This window comes from Pipistrellus hanaki, assembly GCF_964339955.1.
Source record: "Pipistrellus hanaki genome assembly, chromosome: 1".
In the NCBI taxonomy this organism is placed as follows: domain Eukaryota; kingdom Metazoa; phylum Chordata; class Mammalia; order Chiroptera; family Vespertilionidae; genus Pipistrellus; species Pipistrellus hanaki.
The window spans coordinates 3,118,626-3,141,812 of NC_140503.1; the positions used below are offsets into that span (position 1 = coordinate 3,118,626).

A 23,187-nucleotide genomic window follows, 5' to 3' on the forward strand; every position below is an offset into this window, starting at 1 on the left:
GACGGATGAGAGTGTGCGTCCTTGTCCTCATCCCTCCGGGAGAGCAGCCCCTGCTCGGGGCCCTTCCAGCTCTGCTCACACCCGGAGGCGGCCTGCCCAAGGAGCTGTGAACGATGCGGCAGCCTCACTGGTGATCCCAGAGGTCATGGCTGAGGCCTGGGCATGCCCGGAGCCTGGCAACTCGCAGAAACTCAACAGACAGGTACGAAACGAATGGGTGATGGTCTGGGGGCGTGGTCGGCAAACTGCAACTCACGAGCCACATGCGGCTCTTGGGCCCCTTGAGTGTGGCTCTTCCACAAAATACCACGGCCTGGGCGAGGCTATTTGGAAGGAGTAGCGTTAGAAGTTTAAAAAGTTTGGCTCTCAAAAGGAATTTCAGTCGTTGTACTGTTGAACTTTGGCTCTGTGGACTGAGGAGTTTGCCGACCACGGCCCTGGGGGACGGAAGGCCTTGACTTTGCACACACCTTCAGGGTGTTTCCGGAGCTCAGGGAGCAACGGCCTCTGCAGATAACAGAGCCCTGACCTGCTCGGCACGCATCACGGCCAGGCCCCCTTTGTCCTACGTGTGGACACTGAGGCTCAGAGAGAGTCTTTGGTTGTGGAAGTTCAAGGCTCACCTAGAGCTTCATCTGTCCCACCCAGACCTTGTCCCTCCCTGACACATAAGCGTGGAGCCCAGCCCCAGCCCATGGCCGCCATGGAGGGCACGGCGGCCCAGTGGTGCGCCCGCGTCCTCTTTCCAGCCAGGGCGTGAGAAGGTGAGCGGAGCTCCTTCTCCCGGGAGAGGCCGAGCGTGACCTCCACTGCCGCCCTCGCAGCGGCCCAGCCCGCCCCTCTCCCCGACGCCACGTTTCCAAGCAGAGGCTGCCGCTGCTATGGACGGAAAGGGCGTCTCCGCCCCCCGGGCCTCTTCCTACATGCACCTCTCCAGGCGGCCTTCCCTCCGCTGAGCCCGGCTCCCTCAGGAAGGAGCTCTCCCCGCCCCCTCTCCGGGAGCATTTCCCCGGCCCCGTGACGCTTTAGATACAGCTATTTTCTCGAGGCGAGTATTTAACCCTCCCATCCCCCAGAGGATGGACAGACTCCCCTGGGGAACAGAGCTCCCGCCGCTTTTAAAATCATGGGGGCTCCAATCTTTAGCCCTCGGTTCTTTTCCAGGGAACGGAGTAGCCAAACCTGCCGGGGACGGAATCACACTGTCCCCGAGCAGCCAGAGTAGCCACCGCGGCACAGACAGGCGGTGCTCGTACCTGGAAGAAGAGGATGATGTTCCATATCAGCCCCAGGACCAGCGAGGGGTTGCCGTCCGCTATCTCTGCCGCGTCGATGCTCACCAGCTTCACCTGCGGGGAAGCAATGGGGCAGCTTAGGGGGGCCACCGCGAGGGAAACGGGCGACTGCTGATGCCCCGGGGCCGCGGTCGGCACACTCATCCGTCCACAGAGCCAAACAGCAACAGCACGACGGACATTTCTTTGGAGAGCCACATTTTTTAAACGTAAGCTTCTTCTAACGCCACTTCTTCAACATAGACTCGCCCAGGCCGTGGTATTTTGTGGAAGAGCCACACTCCAGGGGCCAAAGAGCCGCATGTGGCTCGCGAGCCACAGTTTGCTGACCAGAGGTCTAGTGTAAGGTGACCAGACATCCCGCTTTTGACGGGACAGTCCCGATTTTTAACAATTGGTCCCGCGTCCCGCAGCCTTTTAAAAAGTCCCGATTTAATCGGGACAAATTGTTAAAAATCAGGACTGTCCCGCCAAAAGCAGGACGTCTGGTCACCATGGTAGTGGGCCTGTCTCTCTGTCACCTGTGCTGCTCAGCATTGCCCGAGGCTGCCTCTCAGGGCACAGCAGGCAGAGGTGTGCGAGGGGCGGTTCACCATCACCTACGTAGGACTCACCCCGCACAGGCACCCGCTTAGCTCCTTACAAGCGCCAGCCGCACCGTTAGTAATGCGGGTTCTTTTCCATCGATGGAGTCACCCACATGTGGATGTATGTGCGATTTGATATGGATGCTATTTTGTTGTATTGGTAGCAAGCTTCAAAACTATATGTGTTAAATGTGCTGAAGGTGTTAACATCATAGATATTTTTACTCTTAAAAATGCCGAATTTCGTGCCAAAAAAAAAAAAAAGAGCATTTACGAGAAGCTTTAATTCTTTATTTTGAAGAAAAAGTTATCATATACTTCGGGAAGCTTATGGTGAACATGCTCCATCTCAAGGAACTTGTGAACGCTGGCTTAAACGCTTTAAAAGTGGTGATTTCGATGTGAAAGACAGAGAATGTCCAGATCAACCGAAAAAGTTTGAAGACCGACAATTACGGGCATTACTGGATGAAGATGCGTGACAAACTCAAAAACAACTTGCAGAAAGATTAAACGTTGCTCAGCAAACAATTTCCGATCGTTTACAAGCAATGGGAAGGATTTTAAAGGAAGGAAAATGGGTGCCACATCCACTGAACGAAAGACAAATGGAAAACCGAAAAGTCATCAGTAAAATGTTGCTTCAGTGGCACAAAAAAAAAAGTATTTTTTGCATTGAATTGTGATTGGCAATGAAAAGTGGATTTATTCTGAGAATCCCAAACACACAGAATCATGGGTAAATCCAGGTCAACAATCAACATCGACTGCAAGGCCAAATCGCTTCGGAAAGAAGACAATGCTCTGCATTTGGTGGGATTTGGTGGTGTATTATGAGCTTCTAAAACCAGGTGAAACCAATACTGATCACTACCGACAACAAATAATCAACTTGAACCATGCTTTGATCCAGAAAAGGGCCAGAATGGGCCAGAAGACACGGCAAAGTAATTCTGCTTCATGATAACACACCATCACACACTTCAAAACCAGTTAAAGACACGTTAAAGATCTTGCCTGGGAAGCATGAACCCACCCCGTGTTCACCAGCCCTCGCTCCTTCAGATGACCACGTGTTCCGATCAATGGCACACGCACTTTCTGAGCAGCACTTCAACACGTGTAAACAAGTGGACAACTGGGTCTCTGAATGGTTTGCCTCACGACAAGAACAGTTCTATTGGACGGTGCCCACAAACTGCTGGCCGCCGGGGGCACCAGTGAACGGGCTTCTGACCAGGCCGCGGGGGGGCAGGCCGCGGGGGGGGGGGGGCAGGCAGGCCGCGGGGGGGCAGGCCGCGGGGGGGGGGGGCAGGCAGGCCGCGGGGGGGCAGGCTGCGGTGTCCCCCCGCCTGCTGTGGAGGCGACCTGAGGGCGCTCTGGACACCGCATCCCGCCAGGGCCACCCGTGCCCTCGCAGGACACGACGCAGCATCCAAACAGAAGCAGCGAATGGCCGTCTAGAAAGTTCCATCCCAGAGGGGAGAATCCTGCATGTTTTCCTGCTCCCCTCCCCTCTCCTCTCGCCCCACACGCCTCCCGGATGCGGGGTTCGCGGGGGGTGTGTGTGACCCTGCGCTGTTCACCGCGCTCTGACTCAGCGGAAGGGAATGTCCACCGACCCTGAGAGCTGGCCCGTCCGCCCCGTCCACGGACACCGGGGAGGGGCCGGGCCGCATCGCCCAGACCCGTAGCAGGTGCCGTGCACGTTGGACTTGGCTGCCTTTTCCCAGGCTCCCTCCTCGCCTCCCGTGGCCGGCGCTCCCTCCACGCTGTCCGGCCGCTGCGGGGAGGGGCCTGCTGGCCAGGCGGCCCCGTACTTACGTTGCTGTCTTCCAGAAACTTCAGGGCCTTCGCGATGTTGTTGAGCCGGAAGATGCGGTGGGAGGAGGACTTGTACTCGTGGAGCTGAAACAAACCAGATGGCGTCAGCCAGCGCGGCCGCCCGCCGCCCGCCGCTCACATCCATCTGGGGAAGTCGGGGTCCCAGCCGAGCCCACCCCTTATTTATGGGACCTGGGACTTCACAAGGCCGAGCCGGTGCGTGGGGGACCCTGGGGTTAAGCAGGGGACAGAGGAGCCGGGCTCTCTCTCTTGGACCCAGCTCCCGGCCTTTGATCGCCTCCCCCTCAGAGCCCCCGGCCGTGCTCTGCTCCCCCTGACGGTTTCCTGAGAGCAGAGCCTCAGCGGCAGCTGCTAAATCACCGCCAGCCCCGCCGGGGGGCAGATGTTCCCTTTGGCTGGCCTAGAGCTTCCTGAACAGCAATCCCAGGTCAGAGAGAGAAAGAGGAGGGGGGGAGGTGAGACAGAGACAGACAGAGAGGAGGAGGGAGGGGGCGGGACAGAAAGGGGCGAATACAGAGAGAGGGGGAGAGAAAGAGACAGAGAGAGAGAGGGAGAGAGACAGAGTCAGGGAGAGAGACAGGCAGACAGAGAAGAGGGAAGAGAGAGAGAGAGAGAGAGAGAGAGAGAGAGAGAGAGAGAGAGAGAGAAAGAGAGAGAGAAGAAGAAGAAGGAGGAGGAGGAGGAGGAGGAGGAGGAGGAGGAAACAGACAGGGAGGGAGGGGGAGGTACCTGCAGAAGCCCCAGCCCCAGTGATGCTGGCCACAGGGGAGCACCATCAGGATAAACATCTACATCTTGAGGGGGCAGGGCCAGCCTGGGGGGGTGGGGGGGCGGGGTTTGCCTCTTATCAAAGTGCAACAGCCTCAAGGTCAGCGGGTTCAATTCCGTTCTGGTCATACTTATAAGAAGGTTCTAGAAGCTGGCAGTTCGTTTCAGCCTTGGGATGGATGGTAGCATTTGGTTATAATATACCTGCCCATCATCCTGATTATTACTATTTTTTCAAATCTTCATTGTTGAAAGTATTTTTTTAAAATATATTTTTATTGATTTTTTACAGAGAGGAGAGGAGAGGGATAGATAGCTAGAAATGTCGATGAGAGAGAAACACCGACCAGCTGCCTCTTGCACACCCCCTACCGAGGATGCGCCCACAACCAACGTACATGCCCCTGACTGGAATCGAACCTGGGACCTTTCAGTCCACAGACCGACGCTCTACCACTGAGCCAAACCGGTTTCGGCGATTGTTGAAAGTATTACATGTCCTCCTGTCCCCTCCCCATTGACTGCTGCTAGCTCGCCCACCCCCCACCCCCCAGGCCTCCACCCACTACTGTCTGTGTCCATGGTGATGCAATGTGCACAAAGTCTTTGCTTCATCACGTCTCACCCCCCACCCCGCCTTCCCTCTGAGATTCTGCACTGGTCCATGCTGCTATGTCTCTGGACCTATTCTGTTCTTCACTTTAGTTTGTTCATTAGGTTCCACATATGAGTGCAGTCACATGACGCTGGTCTTTCTCCGACGGGCTTATTGCGCTTAGCACGATGCTCCCGGCCCCTCCGTGCTGTCTCCGGCGAGGAGGCTCTTTCTCCATGGCCACCACCCTGCTTCTTCGCTGTCGCTGTGGTCGTACAGGGCCAGCCAGCTCTTACTCTGCCTTATCATACTCACAGGAGACACTGGGCACGTGTTCATCTAACGCACATGTGTCAAACACAAGGCCTGCGGGCCAAATCCAGCCCGCCAGGCCTTGCAATGTGGCCCACACCGAGCTGTCATCACTGTACTCCGCTGTCAGTTTATGACATTGTCAGTTTATGACTGTTCAGTAAACCATTCGGCCCGCGATTTAGGCTGGATTTTAGATTTTGGCCCCTTCTCTGATTGAGTACGACACCCCTAATCTAACGACTAACGGATATTCGCTATAGGAAACGGAAAGAGGGGATACTGCCTGGTCCGGCGGGACCGTGTCAGTCTGATCTCCGAGGAAGGAACGTCGAACAACCCGCTCCCCCCGCGGTGCGCCGTGGGACGTGCGTGGGCCAGGACGCCCTCGGCGTGGGTCTGAGCTGGCCGAAGCCGCCAGCACCGCCTCCCTCGGCGTTAGCTTTCTCCCTGACCCTCCAGCGCCGTACGTACCAGGTTCCGCCCGGACAGGACCTCTAGCAGCGCCATCAGGATTCTGCCATCTTGGATGTCGAGGAATAAATCTTTAACTTCCAGAGGAGGGTCGCACTGCGCAAGGAGGGGGAGGAGACAGGCGATGAGAGACCAGTAACCCCAGAACCAGTTCCCTGTGCAGCTGTCACTCCGGAGAGAACTTCCCAACACCCACATCTGTCCACGGCAGTCAGGCCCACCCACCCACAGGGCACACACCCCCTCCCCGGGGGATGCCCGAGCAGCGGGTGGCCGGGAGCTGCGGGGAGACTGTGTCAGGGGCCCCATAGAGCGAGTGGCCCAGGGGGACCCTTCTAAGATGAGATCTCAGACCCCAATGTCCTATGACGCCCACGCTGCTCTTCGGGGCAGAAAGGAAAGGCATGCCAGAGGGATACAGCCTCCTGCTGGAAGAACTACCGTGTTTCCCCGAAACTAAGACATCCTCCGAAAATAAGACCTACTTACAGGTTTCCTTCTGAGTGAAATATAAGGCATCCCCCCAAAAATAAGGCCCCCCTCCTAGGCTAAACATGAGAGATTTGGTCCACTGATTCTGAAAGAAATGGAGTCACAAGAAATTCACCAGGAAGTTCAGGAATTGGATTGTTATGATGATGTTCCAGAAGATGATGACATGATTGTCATTGAATAAATGAGTAAATTCTTGATACTGTAGGATTCACAGTTTGTCTGGTTTGTGTTGACAACTACCGTACTACCGTACCGTATACAGGTAATAAATGTCCTTTATTTTCATTTAACAATAAATGTGTACCGTATTCTTCTTCATGGAAAAATAAGACATCCCCTGAAAATAAGACCTAGCGCATCTTTGGGAGCAAAAATTAATATAAGGCACTGTCTTATTTTCGGGGAAACAGGGTAATTCTAGAAGCAGGCTCGCATCCAACGCCCTGGGGCAAGCTCTCCACCTCCGCTGAGGGGGCCCGAGGCTCCAAGAGGCTGAGCGACATGCCTGGTTTGGGCGACTCGGCTCCTTGGTGCAGCCCTGCTCCTCACAGGTCACACGGGCTGACACAGTGCCGCCGGCACCCACCCCGAGAGGGCGTGACCCCGGGTCAGCGACCCTTGGGCTTCGGTCCCGATGTCGGCAGGGCTCCCTGGTCCCAGCATCACGTCTCCCTGAGGGGCCCGTGGTCACATCCATGTGCAGTCCTAGTCTGGAGGTGGGCCCCCCGCAGAGGGACCCGGGAGGAGGCTGGTGCTGATGGACACACAGCCGGACACACAGCTGGACACACAGCTGGCCCAATGGCTGCTGGCAGTTGGGTGAGGGGAGATGCTGGGATCTCAGCGTCTGAGAAGCTGAATTAGATGCACATCTACATGGTTAGCTAGACAACGTGCCACATGCCCATTAGAGCAGACTGAGCTAATTAAAATCGTATTAAAAGTTAACCAGTGGCCGAGACCGGTTTGGCTCAATGGACAGAGTGTCGGCTTGGGGACAGAAGGGTCCCAGGTTCGATTCCGGTCAAGGGCATGTACCTTGGTTGCGGGCATATCCTCAGTAGGGGGTGTGCAAGAGGCAGCTGATCGATGACTCTCTCTCATCGATGTTTCTAACTCTCTATCTCTCTCCCTTCCTCTCTGTACAAAATCAATAAAATATATTTAAAAAAAAAAAAAAAGTTAACCAGTGGATGGTGCCTGCCTCTTCCCTCCACCACCCAGGCCTCCTAAGACACACTGTTCTCTCAGGATGCACCTTCCGCCCGTCCCACTCAGAGGCAAGGGGCCAGACACTCCTGAGTTCAAATCCAGGTCTACCCGCAACTGAACTTGGCCTTGGGCACGTTCCTTCAGCTCCCTGGGCCTGAGCACCCTTGGCTCCAAGGTCGGGATTGGGATGTGACCCGCCCCAGGGGACAGAGCTGCAGTGAGTACAAGTCCTGTCCTCCGCACAGCACCTGTGCCCAGACCAACCCCACCGGGCAAACCAGGTTCCTGCGGAGTGGCTTCCTCCTGCGGTCTCGGGTGCCAGGCACGGATGCCTCAGGGCTGAGTCCTGCAGGAGGAGCCACCCTAGAAGCACCGTCTCTGCGCACCACTGCTTCTCGCTCTGGGCTCCCGGGCCAGTAAATGGCCCCTGGGCCCTAGCTCACCAGGCCTCCCTGCTGCCCGGAGGAAGGCTCCTCTCCGCACGGGACCTGGGGGGGGAGGGCCTGGCCGGGAGGAGGCAGACACCCCCCTCCCAGCCCGGCCTTCTCCTCTGAGCCCTGACTGGGGGCCTGCTGTCTGGTGTGCTGCGCCCACCGAGGGTTTGGCTTCACGCGGCCCGGAGTCCACAGGCCGCTGGAACTGTGGGTCGGATGCTCCAGCGCAGGGATCTGCACACCGGGCTTCCCGGGCCAGCAGGTGCCCTCTGGGGGCTGGGGGCCGAGAAGGAGGCTGAGCCATTGTGCCCCCTTCATCCGAGAGGCCCCGCTCCTAGGGGCTTTGTTCAGGGCTCATGTGAGGCTTTGCTTAGACTTGGCACATGTGTCAAACACAAGACCCGCGGGCCAAATCCGGCCGGCCAGGCCTTGCAATGTGGCCCGCACCGCGCTGTCATCACTGCACTCCGCTGTCAGTTTATGACATTGTCAGTTTATGACTGTTCAGTAAACCATTCGGCCCGCGATTTAGGCTGGATTTTAGATTTTGGCCCCTTCTCTGATTGAGTTCGACACCCCTAGTAGAGAAAGGTCTCTGTGAACTAACGTTTTCATGCTGCCTGGTGAAGAGCTACCGCAACAGACCCTCAGGGAACAGAATCCACAAACTGCATGCTAATGAGCCCACCCAATGCTAATGAGCCCCACTCCATGCTAATGGCCCCATCCAATGCTAACAAGCCCACCCCATGCTAATGAACCCCACCCCATGCTAATGAGCTCCCACCCCATGCTAATGAGCCCCATCACACGCTAATGAGCCCCACCTAATGCTAATGAGCCCCCACCTGATGCTAATGAGCCCCACCCAATGCTAATGAGCCCCCACCTGATACTAATGAGCCCCCCAAGCTAATGAGCCCCACCCCATGCTAATGAGCTCCCACCTGATGCTAATGAGCTCCCACCTGATGCTAATGAGCCCCCACCCAATGCTAATAAGCCTCACCCAATGCTAACGAGCCCCACCCAGCACAGATTCCCCCTGCCTTTCACTGTGGGGGCCTCTGGCGACACTGACTGGCTAGGCTGGTGCTCTCTGCTCCTGGGGACAACGGCAGGTGCTGTCCACAGAGGAGAGGAGGACACGTGTAAGGGGGGGCAGCTGTGACCCGGAGACCCACGGTGGAGCTGGGGCCAAGGCACCCTTTCCTCCGGAAGGCTCCTCCCCGGCCAGCCTGGAGGCCTGTGGTGTCTGTCCTGTGAGGGGCGGGGGGTCCAACACGGCGATCCGACCCACAGGTGCTCAGCAAAGGGCAATAGGACGGACTCTGAGCCGCAGGCCGTTCTTTCCCTCAGACTCCCGCAGCCCCGGGGGCCGGTCCAGGCCGAGCACGGGCATCGGCGTGTGGAGCCTCCAGGAGATGTTTCTCCTGCTAAGGGGAGGCGGCCATGGAGAGACCGAACCAACACCCCTGACGGACGGACAAACAACTCTCCAGCGAGCAGCCCGCTGTGGCCGAGCCGTGTGCGAGCACAACTGGGAGCGGCGGCAGCGCAGGGCCTTGGCCGCCGTCCACCCGCAGGAAGGCGGGGGCGGGAACGGCTCCAGGACAAACACGCCGGGCCCAGCGCTCCGAGGGCTTCATGGGATCGGTATGGCCGCGCAGACAGCACCCCCAGGGCTTTCCTCATGACCTAACCCTCCGGTAAATGAGGGCCTTTCTCCAGGAGCCGGCCGCGGTAAATATTCCTGACAGCCTTCAAATTGCAGGTAAGCCCCGCTCCCCGCGGAGGCCTGGGTTTCCTGCACATGAAAGGCCCTCTTGAAGGCCCCGGGGTTGGAAGCGGGGCTGTTAATTTCGCCCCGTTTATTAGGCCTCAGTTCCAGGTGCTGCCTGATTTATCCCCCGAGCGGGCGCGGCCACCTGCCCGCCGACGGCCGGGCCGGCCAGGCCGGGAGAAGCCCCCGCAGGACAGACGCTGACGGGGCGAGTGGGGGGGGGGTGAGCCAGTGCGCGGGGACTGGCTCTGTTCCCCTCTGTGCCTCCCTAGACTGATTTTTTAATTAAATGCAAAAACAAAACAAAACAAAAAACACACCAAAAAAAAACCCACAACAGAAGGGAAGAAAGCCGCCTGGCTGCCCTCACACACACTGGGAATCGGGGTTCAGTGAACTGGGGGGACTGGGGCTTCTTCCCAGAAACCCTCTTCTCTCTCTGAGCCGGAAACGCACCCCCGTCACACAACCACCACTTCACCCACAACAGGGAGTCCCTCCCCTGCAGAGGTCAGGACCCCCGGGGTCAGGTGTACCCCACCCTACAGCGGGGGACAGAGGTGTGGGTGGCCGGGTGCTGCGGGGAAAACACCCCGGGCTGTGAAAACCAACTCCGTGAAGGAGAATTTCGGCCAAGAGCCCCGCGCCCCACACACCCCGTGGGGGTTCTGTCCGGGACAGTCAGCAGTTCCTCTCGCCCTGCGGGGGGCGCCAGCGAAGGAGACACGCCTGCCTGACCACCACGTGGGCCACGGGCGCTGGGCGGCCTGTGTGGAGGCCGGAGGGTGGGGTGTCCGGAGGAAGAGGGGATGTGAGTGGGGGAGTCCCGGTAAGGCAGCTTTCTGATAAAACAGCGTGGCCGGCGTGGCTCAGTGGTTGAGCATCGACCTATGAACCAAGAGGTGGCCCTCGTTCGATTCCCGGTCAGGGCTGCGGGCTGGATCCCCAGCGGGGGCGTGCAGGAGGCAGCCGGTCCTCACTGATGTTTCTCTCTCTCCCTCTGCCTTCCTCTCTCAAAGCAATCAATAAATATAAGTAAAAAGGCCGACCTTTCCTTCCCCAGCTGCACTGACGGCGCCAGGACAGGACCGAGCCTTACATGCCCGTTCCCGGCCCGAGCGCGATGCCAGGCGTGAGCACACACTCGGCGGGGGGTTAAATGAGTAAATGACAACAGGGACAACAACGGAAGACCCTCGGCCCTGCGCCTCTCACCCCCTCACCGGGCTGTGAGCTGCACTGGGTTACGGGTGAGCCCCCGTTCCCCACACCCAGGGGCCCGCTCACCTTCTCCAGATGCAGGTTTATCCACCGGGTGAAGGTCCTCTTCTGGACATCTTCCCGCTCCACTGAGGACAAAGGAACACGTCAGCCGCACGAACACGCACAGGGCCCTCCTGCTCCTCCCCCGGGCGTGTGGGCGGACGGCAGGCAGCCCGGAGGGTCCCCCGAGGGTCCCCGGACGACCCAGGGGGGCTGGCGAGGGGTTAGGTGGCACCTCACAGCCACCATCCCCAGCACATCCCGTCGACGAAGCACCCACAGAATGAGACGCACAGAACAAAATGCTCTCCACGACCTCGCCTGAGCATCGGGGCCTTGGACGCTGCAGCTTCAGAGGTGCTGGGGTGGCTCAGTGGTTGAGCGCCAGCCTATGAACCAGGAGGTCACAGTTTGATTCCCGGTCAGGGCACAGGCCCGGGTTGTGGCTCGATCTCCAGTAGGGGGCGTGCAGGAGGCAGCTGACCCATGATTACTTCTCATAATGGATGTTTCTCTCTCCTTTCCTTTCTGAAATGAATTAAAAAAAAAAAAAAAAAAAAAAATATATATATATATATATATATATATATATATATATATATATATATATAAATTTGTTTTTAAAAGAAGTGCTGGTGGTAAGATACAAATTACCTACAGGTGATGGCACTGCCCACCGCCTGGGCCAGAGCCATGGGGCTGAGGAGCGGGGCCCAGGAGAGACGGGCAGGCGGCGGCCAGGGATGAGGGACTGGGAGGCAGGCTAAGGGTTGAAGTGTGTGACAGTCCCGGGTGTGGACGCTCACTCGGCCCTGTCCCCTCCCAATGTGGTGATGTTGGCCGGCCACCGTCCCCATGTCAGACCCGCTCACTCCCAGGCTGCCCGAGAGACCCGCAATGCCACAGTCAATGCAACACAGCAACCGGAACAACGGCTGCGCGTTACTTTACTTTTTTTTTTTTTAAATATATTTTATTGATTTTTTACAGAGAGGGAGAGAGAGGGAGAGAGTCAGAAACATCAATCAGCTGCCTCCTGCACACCCCCCCACTGGGGATGTGCCTGCAACCAAGGTACATGCCCTTGACCGGAATCGAATCCAGGACCCAATGCTCTATCCACTGAGCCAAACCGGTTTTGGCACTTTACTTATTTCGTGTTATTCTCTCTAGAGCCAGAAACAGGTGCCCTCCTCCCGGGAGGAGGGACCGGCAGGAGCCACAGAGGCCGGAGGACGGAACCAGACGGCGCCTCCCTCACGACAGCACCCGCCCAGGCTTCTCGGGAAAGAGCTCCCCTTTCCGGGGTCCCCGCATCAGCTGTGTTCCCGTTCACCCCGACACCTGGCAGCACCGCCTGCGTGGGGAGACTATTCCCCAGACGAACCAAACGGGGCCCAGACAGGCACCTGCCGGAGAGGCAGGACTGGGCATCACCCTCAGGCCTGTCTGCCCCCTCTGGGCTCTGGGAACCAGAGGGAGAGGGGTCTGGGTTCAAATCCCAGGTCTTTCGACCACGGGCAGAAACATCGGCAATAATGACGACGGGGACTGGAAAATATTCACCAAGTGCTCGCTCTGGGGCAGGGACCCAGCTAGGCCCTGCATCCCCGTTCACCGTTCCAACCCTTCCTGCCACGCCTGGAGGCGGAGGGGGACCTGGGCCACCTGCCAAGGTCACAGGAGGACACAGGTCAAGGCCACAGGATGGCTGAGGTCACTGCTCCTAGCGTGCAGATGAGGAAACGAAGGGTCAGTCACGAATAAGCAGCAGCGGTGGGACTGGGAGCCGAGGCTGCGCTCCCCACCCCTCCCCAGCGCTGCGGGTCCCTGGCCCGGCGCTGGCCCGGGGGTGGTTGGGGATGTGGGGGTCTGGGTCCCGGGCCCGGGGGTGGTTGGGGATGTGGGGGTCTGGGTTCCGGGCCCGGGGGTGGTTGGGGATGTGGGGGTCTGGGTCCCGGGCCCGGGGGTGGTTGGGGATGTGGGGGTCTGGGTCCCGGGCCCGGGGGTGGTTGGGGATGTGGGGGTCTGGGTCCGGGCCCCGGGAGTGGTTGGGGATGTGGGGGTCTGGGTCCGGGCCCCGGGGGTGGTTGGGGATGTGGGGGTCTGGGTCCGGGCCTCGGGAGTGGTTGGGGATGTGGGGGTCTGGGTCCCGGGCCCCGGGGGTGGTTGGGGATGTGGGGGTCTGGGTCCCGGGCCCCGGGGGTGGTTGGGGATGTGGGGGTCTGGGTCCCGGGCCCCGGGGGTGGTTGGGGATGTGGGGGTCTGGGTCCCGGGCCCCGGGGGTGGTTGGGGATGTGGGGGTCTGGGTCCCGGGGCTGGGCCCGCCACAGCCCCGCCAGCTCCAGCCGCGACGCCTCTCAGGAAGCGGACTCTCTAGTCACCGAGTGCTGGGTTTCACCAGGCCGCGGACACATCACACGTACTTAAGGCCATGCCTCGTTTCTTCAGAAAACATTTCACAGCAAACGGGAGGCCGTTTGTCTCCTACGGGAGAAAGGCACCGGTTTTCTCCAGTGACTGCGGCTCTCTTTCTCCCCCGGCTTCATTACTGGGCAGATAGTGTGCCCATAAATCAGATTTTAATATTGTGCCCTTCAATCTTCCTAATTGAAGGCCGGCAGACAGTAATTATGCTTTATGAGGCCGCCTTTCCTCTCGCTTTCCTCCTTTCCTAGAAGGGAAGGCTGCTGGCGAGGAGGCCTAGGGATTAAATGTCTCGTTCAGGTAACTGGTGCAGAGGAAGAGGAGGGAGAAAGGAAGCTGAGAGAAATGAGGTAGGAAGGGGAGGGGGGGCATGTGCTGAGGGCATGAGCATCAGAGTCTTGGAGCTTTCCAGAAGGTCGGAGACGCCCTCCCCAAATCCCACCAGAGACCTCGGTGCCTCCGCAGCCTTGTCTACAGGCGGCATCCCGGAGTTCCAGGACCATCTCTCTGCCGAAAGGCACTTCACTGCTTCCCGCTCTCACCGCCCCGAGCACCCTGTGTCAGCACCGCGTGCGGCTCTTTGTGCACAGCCTGTGCCTGCGTGTCTGTGCTGGACCACTAAACGGGAAACTGCAGGGTCTTGTGGTAGGCACATTTAAAGTTTTAATAGCTACTTCCAAACCGCCCTCCCAAAAGGCTGCCCCAGTTTATACTTTCGCCCCCAACTGTCTTTAAACAAGTTTATGGGATTGTAAAGTATTTACACACACGTCCTAGCACTCAAGCCGGCTTCTCCACATGGCGGCAGGGAGAGCGGAGTATGGAACAGGAGTGCATTCAGTGGGGGCTGGGAGGACCTGGGTGAGGCTGCTGGTTTCACTGTGCAGAAAGGCGTGAATGAGGAAGCGGTGTCCGTTAGTCTGTACGTGCCTCATCCATCCACCCCACCATCTTTCCTTCCAACCATGTATCATCATCCATCCATCCACCCATCCAACCACCCATCTTTCCTTCCATACATCTATCCATCCATCCACCCATCCATCCATCCATCCAACCACCCATCTTTCCTTCCATCCATCTTTCCATCCATTCATCCATCCATCCATCCTCCCACCCAGCCAACCACCCATCTTTCCTTCCATCCATCCAACCATCTTTCCATCCATCCATCCACCCACCCATCCACCCATCCACCCATTCTCCCAGCTGATACTTATTCAATGAACTATGCCAGACCCTGCAGGTAAAATCAGATAAAGAATTAAGTATTCACAGAATCAGCACTCCAAGCATTCACAGCCAAGCAGGAGAGAAAACACAGACAGCACGGAGCGCACATGGAAGGAGAAGTGAATTAGGAGTTTCCAGGTGAGGGCACGGTTTCAGACCCCAGAGGGCGCCCCTCCAGGAACGGGAGGATACCACGGTACAAGTGGGACAGGTCAGGGCTCCTGAAGACACGGACATGGTCTCACTCTGCCCCGACTCAGAGCCAAGCCCGGGGGGCTGTCCTTCCATCCCGGCCACGGCCAGTGGGCAAACGTGAGCACACACAGTTCAGCGTGGACAGCAAAGCTGACCCACAGGAGCGCAAGGTGGTGACTGAAGCTATGAGGGGACCGTAAGGCTAAACCACAGCCTGGCCGGTGTAGCTCAGCGGTTGAGCGTTGACCCAGGAACCAAAAGGCCACCAGTTCAATTCCCGGACAGGGCACATGCCTGGGTTATGGGCTCCATCCCCTTGGGGAGGGGTGGGGGGTGCAGTAGGCAGACTATCAATGTTTCTTTCTCATCAATGTTTCTTCTAACCCTCCCTCTCTCTCTCTAAAAAGCCAATAAAAACATTAAAAAAAGAAAAAAGAAAAAAGATGAAACCACGAATAACAGATGAGTCCCAGACTGAAACTGGGTGCAGAGACCATATTTGTTGGGCCTGAAACTGGGACACATCACTCAGTACACAGCAGAGAGGGTGTGAATGTAGAACATCCACGTGCGAGCCATTCACATCAGAGCCATCCACGTGGGCGACCTTGGCAAGCTCATTGCTCTCAGAAACCTTCGCCTCGGCCTCCCTCTGCAGAAGGAAGGTGACTGGGCCGCTCACACGGACTTCACCGGACCACCTCCGCTTTCCGGCCTGCTCCCGCCCGGCCCGGCCTCGGGCGAGGGTGTCTGGTGTCCCACACAAAGGTCCCGGCTCTTTCACGGCTTTCTCTGCCGCCCAGGCCCCGCCCCCACCCGCAGGCCCTCGCTCCCTCTGGCCTGCCAAGACTCCATAAACTTTATATAGTTTCCATAAACCCAACGGCCCCTTTTTTCCACCGCCTGATCACGTTGTAAAGGTGCAGGAAACCGGTGCCCGGGAAGGTCTGGCCTTCTCACACGGCGTCTGTGGGGCCCTCTGGGGTTTCCTGGGCAACAGGAGTAGTAACGGAGGTGTAAAATGCCATCCCGGCTCTGCCTGGCTGGCCGGGGTGCCCGGTGCCGGCCAGCGTGGGCGAGGAGCTCACCAGCCCCAGGACTCCGCGGACGGAGACGGGAAGGGAGGCCCAGCCTTCGGGCTCACCCACAAGCACCACCACCAGGCGGGAGCGGGTCCAGACACAGACGGCGTGGAAATGAGAAGCCACCGAGGGGGACACAGCTCTGAGCGCAAGCACTGTCATTTACACAGAAGTCGTGGCCTTCTCTCCCTCTGCCCACAGCCCCTCACACCCACATCCCATGTCATACTCCATAAAATTTCTGCTCTTTCTGCCCATGAGGAAGGCTCGGTGGCTGTATCCTATATAATAAAAGATAATATGCAAAGTGACCTAACAGTGGAAAGACTGGTAGCTATGACATGCACTGACCACCAGGGGGTAGACATTCAACACAGGAGCTGCCCCCTGGTGGTCAGTGCACTCCAGGGTGGGCGAGGTGAGCCAGAAGCTGGGCTCATGGCTGGTGAGCGGAGCGGCAGTGGTGGGAGCCTAAGGATGCAGCACTAAGGATGTCTGACTGCCTCTTCCCCTGGGGGAGCGGGCCTAAGCCATCAGTCAGACATCCCCCAAGGGCTCCCAGGCTGTGAAAGGGCTCAGGCTGGGCTGAGGGACCCTCCCCCCACCCCGAGTGCACAAATATCATGCACTGGGCCTCTAGTCTGTTTACAAAAACTATATACTGATTACAAACAATTAAAGCCATTAGGAAAGTATATAGAAATATACCTAAAATACCTTGAACTCTCATCATACCCAGAGATCACCACGATTGGCATTTTAGTGCCTATCAGCTGAGGTTGGAGAGAGACGTTACTACGCACCATTTCGATGTGATCGGTGAACGGCGTTTCCCGAAACAGCCCACCAATCACAGCATCAACGGCTGACAGGCTAATGCCCCCCTCAAACCTCCCATGACCTCCTGACTCCCTCCCTCTTCCGGGAGGCGTGTTAACCAGCCTGGGGTGACGGCGGAGCACAGTGTGAGAAGCGGGTAGTAGCTGGGAGGAGACAAGTGCCCCAGCTCGTGGTCCCCCTGGGGCGGAGCAGGGGACGCAGTGGCACACCCCGTGGCCCAGGAGAAGCAGCAGGCAGCACGGGCCCACACAGACCCGGGACGGGGAGGGACCCGACTCCCCCTCCCCCCCGGCTGGCCACGGGCCCACACAGACCCGGGACAGGGAGGGACCCGACCCCCCTTCCCCCCCGGCTGGCCACGGTTCCGGCGCCATCGCTTAGGCAGGGGCCTCCTGCCTTTCCCTCTGTGGCCAGAGCAGCCCAGGCCGTGCCCATGTAGGAACACTCTGCAGGTCAGCAGGGTTCAACCAGGGGACTCTGCGCCCAGGGGACATCGCGGGGGCTGGGGACACTTTGGATGGTCACCGCTGAGGGGCATTCTGTGGCATCTACTGGGCAGAGGCCAGGATGCTCTCCACACCCTCCAGGGCCCAGGACGGCGGAACCGTTATAGGGACTCAGCGGTTTTGAGGATCAAATGCATCCCAGCTGCCTCACCACACCACCCCAAAGCCTACACTAGCCATACATGGCACCACGGCCGCGGACAGTGCCCAGGCCAGCCTGCCGGCGGCCCCTGCCTGTGCCCTCCAGCCGTGGTGCCAGGGACTCCCGGGTCCAGGGCGGCTCGGGGGAGAGGCCACCCCGTCCGGACGCGGCCAGGCCTGCCCGGGGGTTCCGCTCCTTCCCCATCTTTCAACACCTCCCCGAAGCACAGCCTCATTACCCGGCCCCACGCTGGCTCACGTGAGAAATAAAACTCAGAAACAAATTAAACGGCAATTGCTTTTCAAACAGGAGAGGGGCCAGGCTGCAGAGCCCCGGGCCGGCGGCCTTTGGTTCCGACTCCCGGGGGCCGCTCCCCGCCGGCGCTGGCGGCCCTAACACCGGGCTCCATGTGGTCTGCGCCAGCGGCCAGCTTTGCATTTAATTTCCTTTGTTTTTCCTCCTCCGGTGTTTGCTCTGACCCACGTCGCTTTTATCGAGGCTTTGGTAATAAAATGTAAAACCTTCCCTGGGACCGCAGGCAGAGCAGCAGGCACTGCCTACACACAGTGCGCAGAGTCCTGGGGCCCAGCGGGTCCTGGCGGCCATGGGGGCAGCGCCCCCTCTGCAGCAGCGCCCCCTCTGCAGGCAGCCCCTCCTCTGCGGCTCCTTTGTCCCCTGTCCAGGCCGGGGATGCGTGGATCCTGGGCCCCGGGACAAAGAGAGAGCAGCCTGCTGGGGCCGGCACAGACCGGGGCCCCAATCCTCGCCCCCCACCGACACCAATAAAACTGCCAAATGCACTCTAACCGGGGACTTACATCCAGTTCCCTCCCGGGTCCCCGAGGCCGCCAATTAGCAGGCCCGCTCCGACCGGCTCTGCCGGCCTCTCCCTGCTCCAAAGCACAGAGCGCAGGGCTCCGGAGGGCGAGGCCCAATTACACAGCAAATTAAGTTTTAAGCTCTCTGGACGCATGTGGGGCTGGTGCCGGGACCCAAAATAAAAAGCCTGCTCTAGTTTTTCCCCCGAGAGCGACTCCAACCTCAGCGCTAACCCTCAGCCCGCCCTGATTTACGACGGACGACGCCGGCCATAAAAACCCCGGCTTAGGGGAAGGGGCCTCAGCGTCCCCCCAGATGGGGCGGCCGCGCACCCCAGCCCCGCTGCCTTCCCTGACGGGAGCAGCTGGAGTCAAGACCGGGCTTCGTGGCAAGAGTCGAGACGGCAACCTCGGCGGGCAGGAACGACGGGAAATATCGCAGAGAGGAAGGCAGGGGCCCAGCGTTCGGTGGAAAAACTCGGCCAAGAATCCAACATGGTCACTGCGGGCCGAGCCCCTCTCCCGGCACCACGAGGGGAAGGCTGAGCCCCGGCAAAGCAAACCTTCCTGAAGAGCCTTCCAGAAGAATCTGCCAGCGCAGGGTGGCTCCCCTGCAGAGCGGAGGCTGAGCTGGGGCGTCCCCGGGCACAGAGCTTCACAGGCCATTAGCGCCTGCCGGCCCCGGGGCTCAGCGGGTGAGCATCACCTACGAACCAGGAGGGCCCGGTTTGATTCCATTCAGGGCACAGGCCTGGGCTGTGGGCTCGGTCCCCCGAGTGGAGTGTACAGGAGGCGGCCGATCAAGGGTTCTCTCTCATCATGGATGCTTCTCTCTCTCTCCCTCTCCCTTCCTCTCTGCAATCAATAAAAATATATTTCTAACAACCTAAAATAGAAGGATTAGCTCAACCTCTTGGATTCAGCTTTTTTTTTTTTTTAAAGGACATCAGAAACACTCACTTCATACAAATGACCTTGATTCGCATTTTCAAGGGCATGTCTTAAAAACACACACGCCCCTCACCCTTGGAATACCAACATTTTTATGTACATGCAACGGCCAGTCAGCTGTGTGAACCAACCGCCCCAACCGCCCCAACTGGCCCAACTGGCCCGGGTGTTCAGTGCTCAAACTGGGGCGGTCCCATGCAAACCAGGCTGAGCCGGTCACTCTGGCTAACAGACCTGGGCGCTCCGGGGAGCAGGCCGCTAGGGACAGAGCAGGGAGGGCGGAGGCCCGGGGAGCTCCTGGGAGAGAAGACAGGAAGGCCACGTGGTTAATACTGCGCGGCGTGAATGTCTGTGCGGCGGTGAATGTCCGCGAGGCGGTTAATGTCTGCGAGGGATAAAGCAAACTGTGAATTCCCATTTACAACGTCTACCTGCCAACAAAAAGTGACACCGGCGTTTCAATCCTCTGCTGAGCGGAGAGGCCGCTGGAACTGTGATGGGGAAAGGCGGGAGGTGTCACATTCTCCCGAGCTCCACGCGTCACCAAAGTTTCATGTTAATTAACAGGAGAGAACAGAGGGGGCCAGGCCGGGGCCAGGGCCCGAGCTGTGCCAAGACGGCACACACGAGCGCTGCACACACCCCTGGGGCCTCGGTGAGACACGTTTGTTTGAAAGCAGATGAAAGTTATTACTTACGTAAATCATCCAAATGTACACACTCATGTGTGCACACACACACACACACACACACACACACACACACAGAGTCCCTGTGCCTCAACGGGCTCACCTCCAGCCCTCTTCAGGAGAGACTCATCAGGACAAGGTCTCCCTTACGCCAGAGCACAGTGGGTCAGCCTCAAGGGCTGCACTCCGACCTTGAGGTCAAGGTCAGATCATTGTCCATGAGGGGGAATCTTAGAATGGCACATTCCAGCTCTGACATCTTAAAAGAAAACCACCGGGACTAGACTTGGGGTTCTCAGTGGCTGCACATGACTGTCACCGGGGAAATGTTAACGCATCGGCCTGGGCCCACTCCAGACGGAGAGAGTCTGGGCCGGCGTGGCCGGGGCCTCTGCGTTATGTGAGGGCTCCGCTGCGGTTCTGACAAGGAGCTGCCATGGGGAACCACGGCTCTGGGCCAGGAGTCGGCCACATTTTCCTGCCAAGGGTCATGGGTCAGGCAGTAGATGTTTTATACTCTGTGGGCCACTCGGTCTCCGACCGCTGGTCAACTCTGCAGCATGGTCGGAAGCAGAGAGACAACACATAAACGGGCATGGCCGTGTTCCAATAAAACTTTATTTAGAAGAGCAGGCGAGGGCTGCAGGTGGATCTAAGCAGCCTTTCCAGAGCTTCCTGGTGGCTGTGCCCGGCTCAGCCCGGCTGTGAATATGCGGGTGCAGGCCTCAGGAGTGGGTCTGTTTGCATGACAAGCACTGTCATGAGAAAACCGAAGAGCAGAGATGGACGGAGGGGGCAGCAGGGGTGTGTGGGAAACAGACGCTGCCAGTCTGAGAAATCCACTCGGGTTTCTCCTCCACCGCCGAACCCAGTAAGAAAAGTCAAAGCTGGCAACCAGACTTCTCAGAACTTCCTGCCTTTGCTCTCCTTCCTCCGCAACCGAAACTCACCCCAGCGAGCTAGTCACACCACCCACCCCCGTCCCTCCGCGCTCCCCACCGAGCACCCCTTGTCTGGAGAGTCCAAGGGGCACATGGGCAGGAAAAATGACTCCAAATAATCACACTTGATATTTTTTCTTCTTTTATAAAATTTAAGTTGAAACAGGTTTAAAAAAAAAAAAAAATTCAAACAAGGCCACTTGGGCGGTAAAATTGCCCAGAAGATCAAATTTTGTCCAAGGACAGTCATCGCCCCCAATTCCTCAGCCACAAGAGGAACCCAGAATGATTCTGCCTCTCAGAGCACGTGGTGGTCAGTCTTCTGGCTGAGGGGTCATTGCTCCCATCCAGCACGGCCATCGAGGCAGCAGTCATCCAGCATCTGCTTGAATGCCTCCCAGGATGAGGGGCTCAGTACCTACCCCAAACCAGGCTCCCTATGAACCAGACAGAAGGTCACAGTTCCATTCCCGGTTGGGGTCCAGGCCCAGGTTGGGGGCTTGATCCCCGGGGTGGGGTGTGAAGGAGGCAGCTGATCCACGATTCTCTCTCATTATTGATGTTTCTCTCTCCCTCTCCTTCCCTCTCTCTCCCCCTCCCTCTCTGAGGTCAATAAAAATACAAAGAGAAAAAAGAAAAGAAAAGTGGGCTGGACAGTGAGACCCTGAAAGGCATCAGGAGAGGCTGTGCTCGGCGAAGACACAGGGCGTCTGCTCGGGGGCCACCTGGACCGGCACCCGTACCTGCTGGCTTCCGGAGCCGTTTGATTGCCCAGGCGTCCCCACGTGGCGTCTGAACACAGCGGCCGGGGGGGTGGGGGGGGTGGGGGAGGGCTGAGGGCCACAGACGACACCCACCTTCTTAGCTCGGAGACAACGCGGGTCCAGCCGCCACCCGCCACCCCTCATCCTGAGAAACGCGGGGGCCCTGCCCTGGTGTCAGTTTTGCGATGGGTCCAGCCTCCTGGCTACACAGCGAGCCCGGTGTTCTCGCTGACCGACCCTGGAAGCCCAGAGCGTGGCCTCCGTGCGGGCTCAGGCACACCGGCTCCCCGCCCGTCCGTTCGGAGCGTCGCCCAGTCCGTCACGGAGCTCACTGATCGGAGAGCAGGGCACGGCTGTCACAGGCCCGCAGGCCGGCGTGGCCTGGGCTGGGAGACAGGCCGTGGTTACTCAGTGCTGGCGCCCGTGAGGCGGCGTCAGGATCTCCGCTCACATGTGCGGGAGCAGAGGCGCAGGCAGGCGGGGGGGATGCGGGGCCCGATCACACGGAAGGAAAGAGAATCCGCCCGCCCGGCCGGCCGGGTGGCTCGGGGGCTGAGCCGACCTATGAGCCACGAGGTCCCAGTTTGAGTCCCGGTCAGGGCACAGGCCCAGGCTGTGGGCTCCATCCCCAGGGTGGGGCATGCAGGAGGCAGCCGATCCATGATTCTCATCTATAATGTTTCTCTCTCTCTTCCTTCGTCCCTAAAACCAATAAAAATATATTAACGCAATAAAAAGAACTCCAAGTGTCTCCGGTAGGTTAGCCTTGACTCCTGGAGCGAGGGAGTCTCGGAGGGAGTTGGGGGGCCATTGTGAGGACCCCCTCCTCCCGTGCTCAGTCGCTGTTCCCCTGAGCAGCAGCGGGACCCCGGGCCTGCGTTTGGCTGGGACACGTGCCTTCGCGTCTGCTTCTTGCACAGCGGAGGCCGGGTCTGCACTGGCCGCGGCCGGAGCCAGGCCCGGGCCTCCTCGCAGGGGGCTCCTCCTCGCAGGGGTCCTGCCTCGGCCGGCGGCCCGCGGAGCGGGATTGGCCAGCAAAGCCGGACTTGATTGGAAGGGGCTCCCCGCCGGGCTGCGCCAGGCCGGCCTGCCCCTCCTGCTCCCGCCGCGGGCCCCGCCGAGGACGGGTGGTCCTTTCTCCCTGGGCCGGAAACCACGGAGCACGGGGCGCGGAGCAGGCGGTGACGGAGCAGCCCCTCACTAATTAGAAAGCCAGACGACACGGCCCAAGCCCCCCGGGAGGGGTCCAGTGCGGGCTCCGCGCCTGCCGCTCTGACGGGAGTGCTTCCCGCGCTGTCCCTCCGGCCAGGTGCGGGAGGGGCAGGCCAGGGCACCGCAGGGCTGGCCGAGCCAAACAGAGTCCCGGGGGACACGCAAACACACACGCACGTGGCATGTGTGTGGGCACCTCAAACACCTGCCGGCTCCCGTGGGTCACCACATCGCGAAAAGTCACGCCATCCAACTCACCAGGGGCTGACCGTGTCCCCGCCACAGTCCTGGGCGGAAGCCCGCCCCCGCCCTCCGAGGCGCTAG

General features: G+C 59.0%; 1 protein-coding gene across 2 annotated transcripts in view; it reads right to left on the minus strand.

The window, feature by feature from the left end:
- Window positions 1-23,187, minus strand: part of CLMN (calmin) — a 73,767-nt gene that overhangs the window by 21,204 nt on the left and 29,376 nt on the right. For both annotated transcript variants that reach the window (XM_084879102.1, XM_084879101.1), the window contains exons 2-5: window positions 11,088-11,149; window positions 5,877-5,972; window positions 3,707-3,790; window positions 1,257-1,349 (exon numbers count right to left, since the gene is read on the minus strand). In XM_084879102.1, the coding sequence (XP_084735228.1) occupies window positions 1,257-1,349; window positions 3,707-3,790; window positions 5,877-5,972; window positions 11,088-11,149 (335 nt within the window). The remainder of the gene's footprint in view (window positions 1-1,256; window positions 1,350-3,706; window positions 3,791-5,876; window positions 5,973-11,087; window positions 11,150-23,187) is intronic.